Source organism: Pangasianodon hypophthalmus, chromosome 2 (assembly GCF_027358585.1).
Source record: "Pangasianodon hypophthalmus isolate fPanHyp1 chromosome 2, fPanHyp1.pri, whole genome shotgun sequence".
Classification (NCBI taxonomy): Eukaryota; Metazoa; Chordata; class Actinopteri; order Siluriformes; family Pangasiidae; genus Pangasianodon; species Pangasianodon hypophthalmus.
This window is the reverse complement of record NC_069711.1, coordinates 1,750,724-1,770,890: the sequence shown is the minus strand read 5'-3', so window position 1 is coordinate 1,770,890 and position 20,167 is coordinate 1,750,724. Positions and strand designations below refer to the sequence as shown.

The 20,167-nt window shown below is 37.0% G+C and overlaps 1 protein-coding gene across 1 annotated transcript; it reads left to right on the top strand.

Moving 5' to 3' along the window:
• The first annotated feature begins 1,136 nt into the window (after positions 1 to 1,136).
• On the top strand, positions 1,137 to 19,080 carry tubgcp5 (tubulin, gamma complex associated protein 5). Its single transcript, XM_026945625.3, has 23 exons — positions 1,137 to 1,649; positions 2,025 to 2,078; positions 3,343 to 3,451; positions 3,544 to 3,640; positions 3,720 to 3,799; positions 5,029 to 5,164; positions 5,241 to 5,358; positions 6,435 to 6,524; positions 6,644 to 6,737; positions 7,805 to 8,063; positions 9,246 to 9,448; positions 9,541 to 9,656; positions 10,627 to 10,895; positions 12,056 to 12,254; positions 13,329 to 13,517; positions 13,765 to 13,947; positions 14,021 to 14,105; positions 14,192 to 14,312; positions 15,349 to 15,500; positions 15,597 to 15,722; positions 16,332 to 16,420; positions 16,878 to 16,978; positions 18,647 to 19,080. Exons 1-23 carry the CDS (start codon positions 1,516 to 1,518, stop codon positions 18,691 to 18,693), a joined length of 3,051 nt encoding a protein of 1,016 aa, XP_026801426.3. The 5' UTR covers positions 1,137 to 1,515; the 3' UTR covers positions 18,694 to 19,080.
• The last annotated feature ends 1,087 nt before the right edge of the window (positions 19,081 to 20,167 follow it).

Genomic DNA, 20,167 nt, shown 5'->3' with positions numbered 1-20,167 from the left:
TTGAGTAATTGAGGATGTCTAAAGGTGTCCCAAATTACCAAACTTTAAACATTAAACGTGTCTTTCGGTTAGTCTTGGCATAAAGGTAATCCATGCTTCTTTAGAAGATGATATAAACATTTTAACTTCACATGTAGATAGTCAACACCTTGAGGAGTTCAGAAATATATCATGTGTTGTACGTGTTTTTATTATTGGGAAGAAAGTTAAGACAATTTTCAAAATTTATAACCTGTCCCAGTATTCACTCTATTGATTACAGCTGTATATTTATATGTAATATAATTTATGCTCATGGAATGTTATTAGTATATTTTATATTGCTTGCAGATAAAAAAAAAAATACTAGGATACACAACACCAATTTTAATCTGCATTTGTAATTAAGGCTGTAGGAATCAAAAAGTTTTCTGTATTGACTTGATCGGATTTATTGGCATTTGTACTTGGACGTGTGTTGGTCTTGGACGTTGGTCTCAACTAAGACAGGTTCGTAAAAATAATGTTTGTGTTGCCTTTCCTGACAAGAATTAATTCCTGCTCAAAAAAAAAAAAGCCTAATCATTGGCGCAATGCACAAATGAATCCTAGTTGAAGTTAAGTTAAGGCTTTGTTAAGGTTTCTGGTCTTAATCTTGACTTTGTCTTGCTTTCATTTGGACTTGACTCGGTCTTGACCCAAGTCTCGGCTAGTCCTAGTCTCAGATTTGGTGATTGCGGTCTTGATTACAGCTCTATCTTTTTAATTTCCATTTACTCTCTTTCTCTGCTGTCAACCACAACAAGACTAGGCAATCGTGGGGGTTTGTGAGTTCATGTATGCGGAAGAGGGTGGATAGCATTTTCCTCCGAGTGTGTTTCACCGCACCGTGTGTTCAGTTTGCTAGCTTCAGGGGTGTTGGAGGAAGCATGTGTTAGCCTTCACCTTACCTGATTGGTAGCAGTCATATGATAGAAGAGAGTTGGTTGGTTATTTAAAAAAAAAAAAAAAAAAAAAAAAAAAGTAGGAGAAAAAAGCTATATTATACAATTTTTACGTGTATTGTTTAAAACTAAACCCTCCCAAACCACAGGGGGCGATAATGAGCTGTCAGTAAACCCGCCTTTCCTCCAGAGGGCGCTAATGAGCTGCGAGCATCTTCGAGTTTCACCACAGAAGCAGCACCATAACAACTGAAGCGCCAAGACGAGAACAGGGAAGCGGTTTAGACATTTCTGTGTCTGAATTTAGATTTATAATCAAAGTGGACGAAATAAAAAGAGATTATTTGGTATTACAGGCGCCTTAACTATGGCGCAGTGTTGAATTTAAGAGTTTAGGAGCTTGTGCTAGCTTAATAACAGCTAAAATGTGGGTAACGGTTAACGGTGGCTAGCTGGATTCACTAGCATGTTTACTCTGAATGCTAGCAGCTTAGCAGGTTTCAGTCAAATAGATGAGTGTATCAGGGAGAGGTGAAGTGTTATAGCTTTTAAATTAACACACACACACACACATAGAGCTAGAGAGCTCAGGATGGCACACTGGACTAAATTTGAGAAGGATCTGGAGCAGGAGGTGAAGAACCTCATCATGCACCTGAGTGGGATAGAGGATGAAGAGGACCAGAACTTCCAGATGGCTCTCAAATTCGCCTGGTCCAATTTCAAGTGAGGATTCAGAGCAAAGAAAAATAACTCTCTGAATGTCAGAAGTGTATTTTAGCATTTTATAATACAGGGTTTTACTGGAATATTGGCTATACAGTCGAGTGCAAATGTTTGTACACCCCCCCTGTAAACCCTCATGGCTTTTTTTTTTTTTTTTTAAGTGAAGAAAAGAAAATATAATGTTCATTCACCTTTAAAATACAGATACATTTCTTTTTAATGTTTTACTTCTTTAATTGTAGACCTGGAAAAAATTCTTGCAGTGTAATAAAACTACTTAGAAATAAAGTGTAGATTTTCCCTCACTCCTGATGTGATAGTGAAGGAAGAAGAGAGCAAACTTTTGGCTGAAGTTTTCTTTCTTATGGTTCACAGGTTTCACCGCTTCCTGGACGTGAGCAGTCACAAAGTGCAGCGCTCAATAAAAGGGTGAGAATTCAGCACAATATAAACATTATATATCACTATAGATCTATATATAAACAGCCTGAAAATTATTATTGCTGTTCTGATTAAATAACCTTTTACTTTACGGCAACAGAAACGATTTAAAAGAGGGGAAAAAACTCATAAGATTGAACATCCAGTTAATGGACTCGTTTTGATTAGTCACAGTGCGATGCCATAACAGTGTTATAATGACTTAAAGCAGAATGATGTAAGCTGATGTAGAGATAATAAGATAGTTTATCATCTATAACAGCACATCTTGCACTATCACTTATGTTATAGCAGCTATAAACTCTAATACCACGTTCATTGTCCCACAGTGTAGATGAGATTTTTCTAGAAACGTGTTACAGACATAAACCGTACACCTCGTTCTTACATCTCAAAGATAAAAGGAGTGCGAGGACGACCAAACTGAGCGTGCAGAGCCGTATCAGTGAGCCTGGGCATTAGACATGAGCGCGAGGTGCTGTGAATGACACACACACACACACACACACAGCGGTATTTACGAGCTCTGTAGCAGTGATGTGAGTGCTGAACGTCAACACACACACCAGCCTCACACTCACATGTGAATCAAGTGAATGAAAGTAAAAGAGCTGTGGCCTAAAATGAACTTTATTTTACTATTCTGACTGTTTGTGTTTTAAAGAAAGAAAGATAAATAAACACACGAAAATTCAGTAAGAGAAACGAAAGAAAAAGAAATACAAGTAAACATGTATGAAAATACATTAAGAGAAGAGAAAGAAAGAAAGAAAGAAAACAAGTAAACACAAGAAAATACATTGAGAGGAAAGAAAGAAAGAAAAAGACCAACACGCAAAAATACATTATGAGAAAAGAAAGAAAAAAAACCAGAAAAACACAAGAAAATAAATTAAGAATAAAGAAATACTTTGCTAGTAATTTGCTAGTGTTATCATTATTAATATTTCTATTTATATAAACACTTTGTAAAAATAAAATAAAAATACTAAAAGGTGAAGCAAAGTAAAAATAATCCGAGTTGAAATCTGCATTACTAGAGAACAGATAATGTATCAGAAACGAGTGTGTCAGTATAAACCTGTGATATTTACCAGAGCTGCTGTTATAGAGAATTAATCACCTTCTGACCAATCAGAATCCAGGATTCAGCGGCGCTGTGCTGTAGATTATAACATCGTTATCGTATCAGTAGTCGATATGAAATGCAGACCCGGCGAGTGAGTCGCTGAGTTGTGTTTGCTCATTTCAGGATTTATGAAAAGCTGATGGTGCACTCTGACGTGTGTAAAGCGGAGAGCTGGATGAGGCTGACCAGCGAGTTCCTGCGCTCTCCTCTCCCTCACACGGAGGGCTTCATGGTGAGATCTCGTGAACGCACAGCAGCACTGAATCCGTACAGCGCCGTCTATTTCTGTGCTAACGTTTCACCTTTTCTGTCCGTTTCCTCTAGACGGACGTCCATCACAGTATTTTGTCCTTGTTGCTGCTTTTATCTGATTCTCCGTCCAACACGAGCTACAGCGAGCGACCCCGGCTGAAAGAAGCGGGTGAGTGTCTCGTGTCTCGCGTCTCGCGTTTGTGCCTCGCTGTTAATGAGAAGAGTATTAACGATATTTCTCCCTGCAGAGAAAGAGGACAAGTTCGACTGGGCGAAGTATCTAATGGAAGGAGAAGATATCGACACAGGGCCGTTTCCAGACACTCCGGTGAGGACCACAGCGCTGCCGAGTTCAGGGTTCTGATTGGTCAGGAGGTGTTGATTAATTTTCTCTGACTGTAGCACAGGTTTATATTAACACGCTCGTTCTAATACGCTATCGTTTCTATAGTAACAGGTACGTATGTTGGACGCTCCGTATTAACGGATTAAACAATACGTGTAGTTTTCTGTAAGAAGACTTTATTTAATATTTATGGAAGGAGTCTCCAGTTTCAGAGCTAAAGATATAACTTCAGGATATAAGTTTTTCTCAGTAACATGACAAGCTGTTTTTTTTTTTTTTTGTCTTATTAACTTAAAGAGAGAGAAAAAAAGAGAGGCTGGTGAAAGAATGACTGCTTATAGTTGCTATACCATAAGCGAGAACTCATCTCTTGGAACATTAAACGTAATTATAAATGGATAAAAAAAGAAGTATGATGGTCTTTAAGAAATAAAAGTTATAATTGTTCACACATTGCTGTTGTATAAAAGGAATAAAACACTTCAGGATGTGCTGTTAGGAAAAAATCATCAACTTTGCCGTTGGTAACTGCAATGCCGCTTCATCACACCTCCCTGTCGTTGATTATTTTCCTGTAACAGCACCACACGGAGTGTATTATTCCTTACATCAATGCTGGATATACAGTTGAGTACAAGTTATTAGAAAATATTTGTGACATTTATAAAGGAAACGCTACATTTCTTCTTCTTCTTATTATTATTACTGCTACTAATGGTAGGGGTCCAAGCACCGACAGATAACGTGACCAGTAATGCCGCTGTTACTGTTACTTGTGATACTTAAAGAAAGTGAACACATGAAATTAAAAATCTTTGTGTTCCTTATTTTTGTTCTAAAGGGAATACAGACTTTTGAAATCAACTGTTTATGTTCTGACAGCAAGAAGAAATCAGATTTTTGGCAGTAATCCCATCAACAAGTTTACCTGTCCTTATGAAATGTGAACCTGAGGGGAAAAAAGTAATCCTGGGTCTTGACAAGGCAGTCACTGAGTAACCAAACTGAAAATAATTAAATACATTTAAATACTGGAATTAGATGTTAATTGTATTGTGAGTATGTAGTTTAATCTAATCTATGTGTTTAGTTTATCACTATTGATGAGATGTTACGTTTTAAATTAAATAATGTAAACCGTCAGCACTGGGTTTGGTAAAGCGTGATGTATATGTGATATTAACTCATGATTATATGTGTTTGTTGTTCAGGAATGGTCTGAAGAAGAGAGTGAGGAGGACGAGAGTCAGCAGCCCATCAGCAGAGAGGATTCTGGGATACAGGTGGACAGAACGCCACAGGAAGATCAGGAGCAGAACGATAAGATGGTGCAGGTCACCTGGACAGGTAAGAGGACTCGTTTAGCTGGTAAAGCAGTGAAACAGAGTGGACCGGGTCAGTTCACGGATCGTGTTTATTACAGTGGGGGAACCGGATGCCAGGGCTTGGCTGGAGATGCACGTGGTGACGCCGTACTGGGTTCCTCACTCGTCACGCTTTCCACACAGCCTCCATCTGCACTCCAACCTGCTTAACGTCTGGTGAGAAGAAACCTTCCTGTACAGCCCTCTATCATCTCTCCTGCTTTAATCCAGCCAACTGACTCCATTTAATCCTGTAATTTTATCCGCATGACTGCATGCAGCTGAATTATTTCAGGATTTTTATCACATTAAATTAAAAAAAAAGCACATTTGTGTTACACAAAGCGACAGGTTACACATCACTGATTTGTAGAGATTTATTCCTCTTATAGTGTGTTTTATTTCTCTTATATCTCAGCAGTTTGCCAGTCATTACAATATTTTATTAATTAAAGAACAACACATCGTACTTTTATCCATTTAGGGTTACGTTAAATGTTTTGGGAATTTCACATAAGCAAGTTCCTGTTTTCACTTACGTTATAGCAGCTATAAACAGTATAAAAGGACAGCACAATTATGTTTATAGCGTTGTAACTTGGCGTCCTAGCAGCTGAATGGCCTGTCGTTTAGCTAGCGATGCTAACATATTAATTATCAGAGCTTAGAGAACTCAATTAAAAAAAATAAATACAGCGATTGCACTCTTGAACATCCTCATGCATCATTATGACCCGGATTTTGTGTGTTTATAGAGTTATAACTCAAGCAGTTGAATATCTGAGTGTGCTTAAAAGTGCTTTCATGACAGTCCTTGCTAATGCCAACCACAGGTTCGGGGGCGGAGCTTTGTGTACGTGGGCGGGAATAAGTGGAACAGGCTTAACGAGTAAAATAAAATAATTTGAATCGTATTCAGCTCCACTTGCTTAACCTTTAGAGATGTAATCTTGCCAAATTTTGACCAAACTTACCTTTAAATAGTCAAAAACAACAAAAACAAAACAACTTATTGTGTTACTGAGAAACCACAAACCGTAAACATCCATACATGTGAAGTGCGTGTGAATGAGCTGTTACTATAGAAACGATAACGTATTAGAACGAGCGCATTAATATGTACCCGTGATCTGCAGCTGTAGTGTGGTATAATGAATATTAATGAACGTCAGGGCCTGATTTCTGGATAATAATCATTCATAAATCAGTGATAAATCAGTTATAGCTTGAGTTTCTGTAATGTTTCTGCGCAGGGATCAGCATCTCTACAACACAGACCCACTCTATCTGCCTGAGGAGAAAGCTTTCGTCACTGAAACCCAAGTGATTCGAGAGACTCTGTGGTAATGCTGGATGATAACACCTCCATTTTAGCTACTTTGGCATTCTTAATTAATATATTAGAGCTTATATTAAACACTTAACTGAATTCAATTCACTTGTTTTTTTTTTTTTTGGTCAGGCTTTTATCAGGGGTGAAGAAGCTTTTCATATTTCAGCACCACGATGGCAAAGTCAGCGTGAGGAACGATGTAGTAGTCACACACTTAACCAACGTGAGCAATGATTGTTGGTTTTCTTTTCCCTTTCTTTCTTTTCTTCTGAAAGGTTTGGGAATGTGTGCAGTATAAAAGTGCAAAAACTGGCAACTCGGAAAAAAAAGTTTTAGAAAAAACAGTATAGATATTTTAAGAACTTAAATCTGTCTTGAGAACTTAATATATTTAGAAAACTTAAGATATTTTAAATCTTAAATCTGTCGTCTTTAGACTCTTTGATCTTCTCAGTGCAGCCCTTATAATCCACATCACATTTTACATTTTCCACTTTTCATGATACAGTCAAGAATTTTTAATAGGAACAATAAAATTTGAACATTTATAGTCTTTTGAAAGTGTTAAAAAGTCATAAACTGATCTGGATTTTTCTATATAATAAACATTAAACTTTATTTATATAGCATTGTTCATACATTAAAATGCAGCTCAAAATCATTTTCCAAAATAAAATAATACATACAATGCAAAAATAAATAAATAAATAAATAAAAAAGCACAAATTTACAAAAGAAACAGAGTAAATAAAGAAGTAATATAAGTTCTAGCAGTATGTAATTAAAAAAAATAATGAATACATGTAAAATAATTAACCATAATATAAGATAATGTAAATTAAAAATGAAATAAAATAAGATGTTGGTTAAGGAAGGGATTTGTAGCTCGAGGAAAAAAAATTAAAGTTAAGTATTTAATCCAAATTTGAAAAAAAATGTGAATAACTAATTGTTTATAAAATATTAAACGATACAACAAATATAAAAATAGCGAAATGTTGGAGTTTTTTTGGAGCATAAACACTAAAAGCAGCCTCAACACTTCCTATATGTTTTGTACCCCAAAGTGGGCAGATTATTAGGTACACCTACTTTGAGGTTACTCTTTAAAGACTATTTTATCAGATGTGCATGCTGTAGAGATGTTTAATTAATGACTGTAGCACATCTGTAGCTCTGTAAAATGTATTGGCCCCCCTCTCTACCCTGTGGCGCACCGCTGAACAGATATTATTATTATATCTTTATAATAATATTTTATATTATCTTTTTAATGGTTGTAAATTGCAGAACTGCTTGCGCTCAATTCTGGAGCATGTCGCAGCGTACGGCCAGGCCGTGTTCCGTCTCCAGAGGTTCATCGATGAAGTGACTGGTCACAGCACGGAGCCGTGTCCTCCCGGCCTCAACTGTTCCTCCTCTTCATCCTCCAAGAAGAGCTCGGAGCCTCCGTTCAGGACCTACCAGGCGTTTGTGTGGGCGCTGTACAAGTACTTCAGCAGCTTTAAGGAGGAGCTCTCTGCTATCGAGAGAGATATCATCAGCAAAGGTGAGTCACGCTGAGTTTAAAAGGTATGTCAGTGTTTACATGGGATCGTTTTTTTTTTTCTTTTGCTCGCCATTGTAATATAATGTAATATAAAAGTGAAAAATAGTACAAATGTATATGAATGAGAAGACGGAGAGTGTTGAAACAAATCTGTTATGTGTTAATATATTGCTGCATTGAATAGTCCTAGTTGTATTTATCACATTAATAGTTTAATTTTACAAAATGGCTTCCACACTCATTATTCAGCAGCGCATAGAATAGCACTTGATCCAGCACATTCTCTTATTTTACATTTAATTTTTTATATCACACTCTGACACAGTTACTCATACACACAACTTAATGACCCCATGAGAGAATAAATCGGTCAGTAAATCATAATTTGCGTGTGTGGGACGTGAGCTACTTAGTCTTTTTTTTCTCTCTCTCTCTCTCTCTCTGTGTTTTACTTGTTTCTTGTAATTGTAAAGCATGTGAGAGAGGCACAATATAAACTAAACATATTATTATTATTATTTTTATTGTTTAATTCACTGTTTTGTGCCATATTAATAAAGTAATGGTAATGTTTTTGCTCCTTCGATGCGCTCTCCTCTAAGGAAAACGTGCCCACGGTTTGAAGGATAAACTGACCAAGCACTCGTCTGCTACACTTACAGCTCACTTTTAGTTCATTCATAATTTTATCCATAAAAATCCTATAGCTGAGAAATGTCTCAGTTTAAGATGCATCTTTTCTGTGTTTATTCTCAGTGTGAAAAGTGTGGACTTTACAGGAATATTATTAATGAGTAGTGTCATATTTGCGTATGTATCTAATATCGGCCTCGAATGGCATTCCATAGTGTGTTTACAGCCAAAACCTAAATTTTGGCATGACATATTACAGTTACATCAAACTGACAGATGGTGGCGCTGCTCCTGCCTTAAACTGATATTATACAAGAAAAAAACGCTTAAGTTAAAGTTCAGAATCGTGCGTAACTGAGACACACATCTGTTTTACGCAAACTCCACCTTGTGTGTGTGTGTGTAACTCTTACATATCTTGTGAAGAACAAGAACAAGACTCTGGTCATGGCCCAAATGCTGTTTTTTTTTGTTTGTTTGTTTTTTGTTTGTTTTAATCAAGGATTCAGCTTTTGCATGCAAAACTCTTTAGCATTTTTCGGTGTATAGATGAGACTGTGACTTTGTCGGCTGTGTTGGAGCGCCTCAGCCCTCACCTGGCACAGATCACCGTGCTACACAGGGTTTTCTGCACCGGCGTGGCCGAGGTCCCTTCCGGCACGCCCAACGTGGTACGAGCCTCGCACCTCCTCAACACCCTGTACAAAGCCATCATCGAGTACGACAGTGTCGGGGAAGCTTCAGTACAGGCAGTAAGTCTGCATGGGGATGATTTAATGCGCTGATAAGAAGTTGCAAATAAACCGTATATGATGCAATGCTCAGTTTCTTTCTGTGTGACCAGGTGGCGCTGCTCTTCTCTCTCTGGGTTGAAACGGTCAGGCCGTACCTCGAGATAGTGGACGAGTGGATCGTTCACGGTCACTTGTTCGACCCCGCTAAAGAGTTCATAATCCAGAGGTAATAAATGCAGATATGTGCATGAGGATACATTTGTCAGAATTTATGTATTCAAACGTAAATCCACATCCAAATGTTTATTTATGATTTAATCATTTAAGGTGAAACACATTTAACTAGACTTAATTGTTATAAATTTTCCAATTATTTAATTTTTTAAAATTTTGCAAAGTAATATTTTTAGCTACTTACTGGAGCTCTAGAGATTTTTCTTCACTTTCAACTCATAGATTTGGATTGAACTCATTCAATTTAACTGAATAGTTAAGAACTTTATAATAAATATAAGAACTTTAATAAGGGTTGGTTTAAACCAATGTAACAAGATAAGAGAAAAAATCACAGACCTTTTGTTTCCTTATCTATGCTTTTACTGGAGTTAAAACTTACATTTACAGCTTTACCTGTTACAAAGCGCTGACACTGGAGACTCCTTCCATAAATGTTAAACAAACGTCTACTTACATTATGAAAACTTCATCATATCAACGTTTACACGTTTCTTTGTTATATAACATCATGTTTGTTTTATGTGTTGTTGTGGAGTGTATATCTCATTCACAAGTCCCTTTTTTATGTTTAAAAAAAATCAACACAGTTTTAAACTACTGGCAATAAAAACATATTTACTTAAACTCTACGGCAGCTTGAATTTACAGTCTCATTAATATTCAAATCTGTTCAAATGTTAAACTTTTATTATGCACATTAAATGTGATATTTACACACTATAAACTATACTGTTTTAAATCACCACTTCAGGGAAAAGTGTTCTGTTTATCTTTTGTGTGTGTGTGTTTTTCTTTTAAAGTAACAGTAGATACATAGACACATGTATTTTGAAATAAAAGTCTCAACAGAGTGACAAAAGTGGTATTAGAGCTGTTGGAATATTTCTTTAGGACACATAGAGTAAATATCAAACATGAAGTGACCTCGTATAACGCCGCTTTGCCCACGTGTGCATCAGGAACAAGGACGTACCGGTGAACCACAGAGATTTCTGGTACGCCACCTACACCCTGTACAGCGTGTCCGAGGCCGTGGACAGCGAGGAGAGGCTGAGCGACACGGCCAGCGGCAGCTCGGGAGGAGATCAGAGCTCCAGCAGCAGACAGCACACCATGGTGTCCTTCCTTAAACCCGTCCTCAAGCAGATCATCATGGCGGGGAAATCCATGCAGCTGCTCAAGAACCTGGACTGTAAAGAAGCCGAGCAGGCGGACGGCTCCTCCAGAGGTGACAGAGCCATGATTTAAAACACACACACGCACACACAGATCAGTAATGCTAGCTTCTTACTATTGAGCTATTAGCTACATCATCAGTGGTGAATTGTGATTTTTTTTTTCTCTCTTTTTATTAGTTATTTTTGTTTTATACTCAGTTTATGGTGGGCGATGTTGTAGACGATCTCATTTAACCCCATGTTTTAATCAGAAATCGCAATTACAAACCAAAACGACTTCTTTTTTGCTTACTCAGTCTTTTTTTTTTTTTTATGTGCGTACGCACGAATGATCCAAACTGCTCCTAGCTAATATTCTGAATATTTTATACACATTATTTTCAGCGCAATATTTAGAAGAGACTCTATACTACGGCTAGTTAATCACGACCTCCAGCAGTCACCCTACACGTTTACTTTACATACCTACCTTAACTTAACTTTAAGGATCAACGTTTTTTACCGTGACGTTGATGCGGCGCTACGGTGTCAGTGTCAAAGTGTCTAATCTAAGTGACGTGTGCTAATCAGAACAGTGTTTCCTGTAGACAGCGTTCTAACTCTACAAATATGTGCACCAAAACGGCCGTGTTTGTGACTTTGCGTAGCCCTTTAACTATCAAAGCTGCCACAAAGCAGCTTTATAGAAACCCGGATAGAGACACGATAGAGAAAGAACCCTTGAGAAGAACAGACTCAAAAGTTAACGCGCCCTCTTCTGGGTCACACCAGATAGCGCGATTATAAATCATTACAGTGTACAGGTGTAGAAGAGTAAAGCCAGACAGCAGTGAGTGTGTTTACAGATTGTGAATAAGAGTCCTGGGATGAGCGACAGGAGAGTCTTTATGATTACAGCAGCAGCTTTTCGGTGAAAATCTACATCACTGAAGTGAAATCAAGCACTGAAATGAGGGGCAGACATGGGCATTAACTGTCACCTGTGATGTGGAAACGATTTGTTTTGTCATCCCTGCTTTTTCCACCACCACTGCGACTGAAAAATTGGAGCCTTGGTAACTTCAATTCATGATGAATGTTCTCTTGTTTAGGTTTATTGAGTGTGTGTGTTTACAGGATTTAACTGACTATACAATACTGACTTATATAATACATTCATTTGATGTGTTTTTCTTCTCTCTCTCTTTCTTTCTCTCTCTTTCAATCTCAGATGCAGAGAGGAAAAGTCTGTACACGCTCTTCCTGGAGTCAGTGCAGACACGTCTCCGCCGCGGAGAAGATTCCCCCACGGATACGGTAACCGAGCAACAAGCCACCAAGAGGAGCCTTATTAAGATGCAGTCCATCGTGGCGCGTCACCTGGAGCTGGATGACATCCACGACCCGCTGTTGGCCATCAACTTCGCCAGGTGATCGTCTAATCTACACGATGGGATTGTAGTCAGCATTTCAATACAAACAATTTGGTACCAAAACGTAAAACTGAATTTAACAAATGCATCAAATAACATGGCTTTTTTTTTTGCACCTGGAGGCTGAGACAATCTCTCTGTTGTCTCTTTTTTTTTTCGGCTGATAGAAAAGACTTTATCTTCCCAAAGTATTCAGCTGCGTTTAATTACTAATTATTTTCATTTTCACATTTCTGTTAACCAACTAATAAATAACACCTTCTATTTCTTACTTTGTGTTAATGCTGATTAAAAATGTAATTATTTATTCTTTTGTAAAAAATTACCCTAATATCTTTTTCTACAGTTTATTTAGGAAAAAAATATTTGATAAAAAAAAATCAAAGCCGTATTTCACTGAAATCTGTTTGTTCATAAAGCTGATGTACTAAATGTAATTTAATAAAAGCCAGTAATTACAATTATTTGGAATAATCCACATTGCAGTGATTCCCAAAAGCATAAAAGGTCCTAAAACATATCTTAAGAATAAATTTTTTTTCCTATTTTAGGTTTTAGACATCCTTTTTTTCTTTGCCTCCTTTTGAAGTAAGGAATAAAACAATCTGTGTGTTGTGCTGTTAAAGGAAAATAATCAACGGCAGGGCGGTGTGATGAAGCAGGGTTGCTGTTTCCACCCCGGAGTTGATTATTTTCCAATAACAGCATGTCCTGAATCCTCTTGTAACGCAGCAATTTGCCAACGCTGGCAATTAAACATCATCAGGTCGTACTTTTTATCCGGTTATAGCTGCATTGAATGTTGTGGAATGTCCACAGAACAAGTTAGTTCCTGTTATAACTTAGATTATAGCTGTTATGATCAATCATTCCCTCATCAGCTTTTCTTTTTCCTTTCTCTTGAAGTTAATAACAATAATAATAAAAAAAAAAAAAAAAAAAAAAAAACACAAAATGTGAACTGTTCTGTCCTTTAAATTAATCAACATCTTCCGACCAATCAGATTCGAGAATTCAGCAGCACTGTGGTGTAATAAAGACGACGGCATTATGTTTGGCTTCTTCTCACAGGTTGTATTTGGAGCAGAAAGACTTCCACGAGAAGTTCTCCGGCGCCGACGTGATCGTGGATCGGTCGTCCGAGTCGGTGACGTGTCAGACGTTCGAGCTGACTCTGCGCTCCTGCCTGTATCCACACATCGAGAGGAGATACATCGAGTGCTGCGGGAATCTCATGAGAACCCTGAAAAAGGACTACAGGTGAGATTTAGTCGTTTTAGCAGCTGAAGTGAAGTACAGGAAGTTAAGGAATCACAAAAACCTCCAAAAGATCTTGAAGGCGGGTTTTTTAAGCAGCTGTTTATTGATTGGTTGAAGCTAACTCATCACAAGTGCAACAACATAAACTCAATCATACACCAAATGAAAGAAAAAAAGGTTTATGTTTCAAACCAGTGACCTAATTGAGCTGAGTTCATGCAGTTAATTTATTCTTCTCCTCTCTCAGGCTCTTGGGATATCTCCAGGCCATGAGAAACTATTTCCTGTTGGAGGCGGGTGATACTATGTATGACTTCTACACCGCCATCTTTGACAAGGTTCTGGAGAAGGAGAGCTGGCAGCAGCTGGCGTTCCTCAACGTACAGCTGCAGGAGGCTGTGGGACAGCGCCACCCGGAGGACAGCAGCCGGTAATGCACCAACATTAACCAGCAGATTTGGTTAACGTCATTGTTTTTGTGTCTCACTTCCGTGTTTTCGCAGATTGTCAATCTTTCTGGAGGCGATTGATCCCACAAAGAAAAAACAGCCAGTCAATAACCTCGATGGTCTCACGCTGAGTTATAAGGTAACCTAACAAACACTTTTCAGAATGTTAACTACTAATAACAGTTTTTTTGTATTATATTTCATTTCTCTGTGTATCCTTGCCAGGTTCCATGGCCTGTAGATATTGTCATTAGTTCAGAGTGTCAGAAAATCTACAATCAGGTCTTCCTGCTGCTTCTACAAATAAAATGGGCCAAATACAGTCTGGATACGCTGAGGTTCAGCGGTGAGTAAGGATCAAGTGATCTGATTGTTTTACATTAATTTTGATGTTGGATGATCACGTGAAACGCGAGACATCATCAGCGTACGTTATTGTTGTGCAGGATCTGACATAGAAGATTTACAAAATGTATTTGGTGGGATTTGTTTATTACGTGCGTTAGATTTCTGCTCTGCGTTTGTGTTGATTAATTCCTAAAAGATGCATCCTGGACTTTACTATTCAGCTCCGGAAGAATTTCATCCTTGAGTCAAAATGGCAAATAGAGCCTTTATTTCTGAATCACTATTCTAATTTCCAGAGATTTCTTTTTTCGTTGTTGTTTACTTTGTTGACTTTAGGCTTTTTCTCTTGTTACTTGTTGCTTTGTGATGCATTCACACTGAGAATTGAAGCAAGCAGCTTCTCTTATATCACAGTAATTTACCAATGATTACCAAAATTTAAGTTACTTTCTATTCTTACTTAAATTATATAAGCAGCTATAAACAGTCCTTCTCTCTCCAGCCTCTATTTTTCTCTCTGTTGACGTTAATAAGACAAAAAAAAGGTATCTGAGAAACTCTTCTGTTCTGAAGATGTTGGAAAACTCAAAGTTATAGCTTTACCTCTGACTATGGAGACTCCTTCCATAAACGATAAATAAATAATCATCTCTTTTCAGAAAACATCACCACATCAACGGTCATGTCGAACGTCTGCCGTACAAGTCCCTGAGAATGAGCTGTTACTATAGAAACGATAACGTATTAGAACGAGCGTGTTAATATAGACCTGTGATTTGCAGCCGCACTACTAATACCGTGATAATGTTTTAAAATAGGTCTTTGCCGCTAACATACAGGCTTCTGTTCACCCCTAAGCCTTCTGATCATTTCTCGGGCCTTGTGCTGGGTCTCGTCACTGTCGATTGCTACAACAGGATCTTGTCTCTGAACTCCATCCTGCTTAATTATGATAAATTCCTGTGTAAAAGTGCACATGTGAAAGGAGTTACAGCCACCAAAAAGTACCAAACATGATATTTCTCGTTTGACAGATTTGACGGTAGCTGCGAAACGGCACGAAGCAAGTCCGTCTGAAGAGCACGCAGCCAAGGAGCCGATACGCCAGCAGATCCACAGGATGTTTCTCCTCAGGGTCAAGCTAATGCATTTCGTTAACAGTCTTCACAACTACATCATGACCAGAGTGGGTTTTTCTTTTGTTTGAGTGGTTTTGTATCTGACTTATTGGTTGATGGATATCTACTGGGATCACATTTTGCTTCTGTCCATCTATTTTCAGATCTTACACAGCACAGGATTGGAATTTCAGCACCAAGTGCAGGAGGCAAAAGATTTGGACCAGCTTATAAAGATCCATTACAGATATCTGTCCACTATCCATGACCGCTGCCTTCTCAGAGAAAAGGTACATCACACACTCGTACTCGCGTACACCTCGCGTCTCTGCGTCGGTTCGGGTGCTACGTGATTTTTAAGTTCCCCAGATAAAGATGCAGTTTGTTTACACTGTGTTAAAGCTGTCACTTCATAAGAAAACATAACTGCACTATAACTACAATTTAATTATAATTAAATGCTGCTCCAGTTTACCTTCTGATTAAAAACAGATCACATGATTGACAGTGTCATCTCCTGGGCGGCGTAAGGAACCTGCAGAAGTGCCAACATCTATGGTTTAGTGGTAGCATTTATAATTTTGTCTCGTCGCTATGGCGATTTGGGGGACAAAGCAGTGCTTAGACTAAACGGCAGTAAGAAAGTATAGAGAGGCTTTAATACGGTGTTATAGCACAGCGCAGAACTGTTTGTCGATCTACTTATAGGATTAAATGTACAAAAAATAAATAAATAAAAATTGTAATTGTTAGTAAATTACTGTATTGTAGTGTAAGGGGAATAAAATACCTGGAGACATGCTGTTATTGGAAATTAATCAACTCCTCTTCGTCACACCACAACAAATGTGTCGTTATGTAAACTTGAACACAGGGTGAAGGTTATCGTGTGTTTTCAGGTGAGTTTTGTCAAAGAAGCCATCATGAAGGTCCTTAATCTGGTTCTCATCTTCTCTGACCGATGGCAGGCTGGCTTCGGAGCGTGGAAGTAAGTTATAATACATTCGGGAAAAAAAGTCTTTTAAATTTAAATGTATATATAAAAAAACTGGTTACATAAAAAAACATGAAGCGCAAGTGGCCAGCTTCTCTTGTATAAATGATTCTGATTATATAATTTTGGGCGTATGAGTCAAGTTTAGTCTTTCCATTTAAAAACAGATTTTTTTTTAGTACTTCTGTATTAATTTGAGTTGATTAAATCCTCATAAAGTTATCACTGATATGCAAATTAGAAGATGAACAAGAGCTATGTTTCTAATTAGCATGTTCATGCATATTCATAGCTCCTGGTATTTTAAATGAGAGTAAAGGTACAGAGACGCTCCACGCCCACTTTAATAAAACATATTCGCTTATTATGATGCATGGATTATTTAACATGATGGTTTATAACGCTTTAAGATGCCGCATTCAGACGTCCTGCTGCTTCTTCTGTCTTTCAGGATCGAATCGATCGACAAAATGGAGTCGGATTTTAAGAACTGTCACATGTTCTTGGTGACCATTCTGAACAAAGCCGTGTGCAGAGGATCGTTTCCTCATCGTGAGTCTGCAGCTGAGTTTAAACTGCTTCCTCTTTAATCCGTAACAAACGTGTCGCTGCAGTCTGAGTTTCTCAGGTTTATGCTTCTGTTGTTGCAGGTGCAAGTGAAGCTTTGTGGTTTGAATTTCAGCAAATTGAAATTTTATTTCATGGCTTGAATTTGTGCACAAAGATTCAGATTAAATTGTATAATAAACAGGTGTAGAGAATTCTAATTCAGTTCTACAGTAACCAGGTGTAGAGAATTCTAATTCATTTCTATAGTAACCAGGTGTAGAGAATTCTAATTCATTTCTACAGTAACCAGGTGTAGAGAATTCTAATTCATTTCTATAGTAACCAGGTGTAGAGAATTCTAATTCATTTCTATAGTAACCAGGTGCAGAGAATTCTAATTCATTTCTATAGTAACCAGGTGCAGAGAATTCTAATTCATTTCTATAGTAACCAGGTGTAGAGAATTCTAATTCATTTCTATAGTAACCAGGTGCAGAGAATTCTAATTCATTTCTATAGTAACCAGGTGCAGAGAATTCTAATTCATTTCTATAGTAACCAGGTGTAGAGAATTCTAATTCATTTCTATAGTAACCAGGTGTAGAGAATTCTAATTCATTTCTACAGTAACCAGGTGTAGAGAATTCTAATTCATTTCTATAGTAACCAGGTGTAGAGAATTCTAATTCATTTCTACAGTAACCAGGTGTAGAGAATTCTAATTCATTTCTACAGTAACCAGGTGTAGAGAATTCTAATTCATTTCTATAGTAACCAGGTGTAGAGAATTCTAATTCATTTCTATAGTAACCAGGTGCAGAGAATTCTAATTCATTTCTATAGTAACCAGGTGCAGAGAATTCTAATTCATTTCTATAGTAACCAGGTGTAGAGAATTCTAATTCATTTCTATAGTAACCAGGTGTAGAGAATTCTAATTCATTTCTACAGTAACCAGGTGTAGAGAATTCTAATTCATTTCTATAGTAACCAGGTGTAGAGAATTCTAATTCATTTCTATAGTAACCAGGTGCAGAGAATTCTAATTCATTTCTACAGTAACCAGGTGTAGAGAATTCTAATTCATTTCTACAGTAACCAGGTGTAGAGAATTCTAATTCATTTCTACAGTAACCAGGTGTAGAGAATTCTAATTCATTTCTATAGTAACCAGGAAGATTTATGTTAATTAGGTGTGGAAAATTAATTAAAATTTTGTTAGCACAATTCATTTCAAATTCAGATGCAACTTGATGTTTACATTTTTAAAAGCCAGTGATGTGGCGTTCAGTTAATTTGAATCTGAATTTGAAGATTTGAGCTGGATGGTGCTACCAAAAATTCGATTTCAATTTTCTACACCTGATTATTATGAAATTTTATTTGAACCCTTCTGCACAAATTCAGGCCATGCGAGACAATTTCAATTTGTCTGATGTAATTTAACTAAAAAATAAAATTTTACTTTAAGTAAAAAAAAATATTCAAATAAAATGATACTTAACCCAAATTCTTGACTTACAAATGCAAATAAATGTATTTACAGGTTTGTAAATTTTAATTTCAGATTATAGAGGAATTTCTCGTTCACTTTGCTCTGGTGTTTTTCAGTCTTCACTCAGTTTTATGTTAATTAACACTGTTATTCTGCTGCTGCTGCTGTTTTTCCAGTGGAGTCTCTCGCTCTGTCTCTGATGGCGGGCTTTGAGCAGTGTTAGACCACTTCTCACCACCAGGGCGGCGCTGTAGTACCGCTGTGTGCTGTGTGTTCCTCTGTCAGTGTGTAGAAACGTCTGAGGCGACACCGCAGGAGAGGAAGTGAGCAGTCGCACACCGGAGCTTCTTCAGCTGTGAAACGTGTCTCATCCCTGCACAAGTTTGTTCTCTTTGTTTAGCTGAAGACCTTCAGTTGAACATTTTTTCAAGCCGTTGAACGTGAATGAAATTAAAATTACAACAGAAAACATTTTAATACGCGGCCAGCATGACGTACAGTGGTGTCGAGGTGTTGTATAACGTGTGTGTATATACATATGTACATTAGCTAAGTCTTTATTTCTCGCTTTATTGATGTTTATGTGCAATAAATGAGATGTTAATGTGAACCCGTGACTTTCTTCAGTGTTTGTGTAAACACTCGTTATTATCTCACAGAAGTAGCTTGGTTTTAACACAGCATTGATCTGTGCGTAATTTTTCATGCGTCCAGAGTCTAGCACTGATGTGTTTACCTCCATATTTACCCATGTGTGTGTGTGTGTGTGTGTGTTTGTGTGTGTGTGCTTGAAATTCAGAGCAAATTTTGGATTCAGTCTCACACTGAATCTCAACCAGCTTCCTACTGCACACTTTGTGCATAATATGTAAGCCATAACTACCTGAAATAAAATAATTTTCAAGTACAAAACACTACACAATGTAGAGGTTACATTTTATTATTATTATTATTATTATTATTATTATTATAAAGTCTGGTACTAAAATTGACGGATCCTTCTTTAGCATTATGACGTACAGATATAGAGAATGTTTGTACTTTAAAATTATATTACTAATATATTGTTGACATTATTATTACTATTATTATTATCATTATTATTACGACTCCTTATTGAAAATATAGTGTGCTACATAGGGTACAGTGTCTTGTGATCATTATCTGTGATTAATTTTAAATCATTTGTTTTTATGATAGCGCACCGAATGCTCGTCATTTTATGGTTTATTAATCTACAGTATGTTGTTCTTATAAATGTTTTTTCTGAAATTCAGAATAATAATAACAGATAATTATTATTAATAATAAATAAAATAATGATAATATAAAATAATAATAATAAAAATAATAAATAAATAAAAAAACCGACTTAATTTCTGTTTTGTTTTAATAAATAAGCTTTGTGACAGTGTTTGATTTCATATGAAGAGAATTAAAAAAAAAAAATCTCAAAATGAAGCTTAATATGCTTTTTATGCCAGATTTAGTAAATGGAGGTGGGATAAAAATATTTAAGAAGAATGAAATAACATTAATAATTGGTGTTTTGTTTTTACATACTATCAAAGGTTAAAAAGTGATTGAATTTATCTGTGAATTACATGACAAAATAAAAAAATGAATTTTTGCCAATTAATAATGTGTGAAATGGCGCCCTCTTGTGGCGGCGCTCTAAAATGGCGTCCTCTGATGGC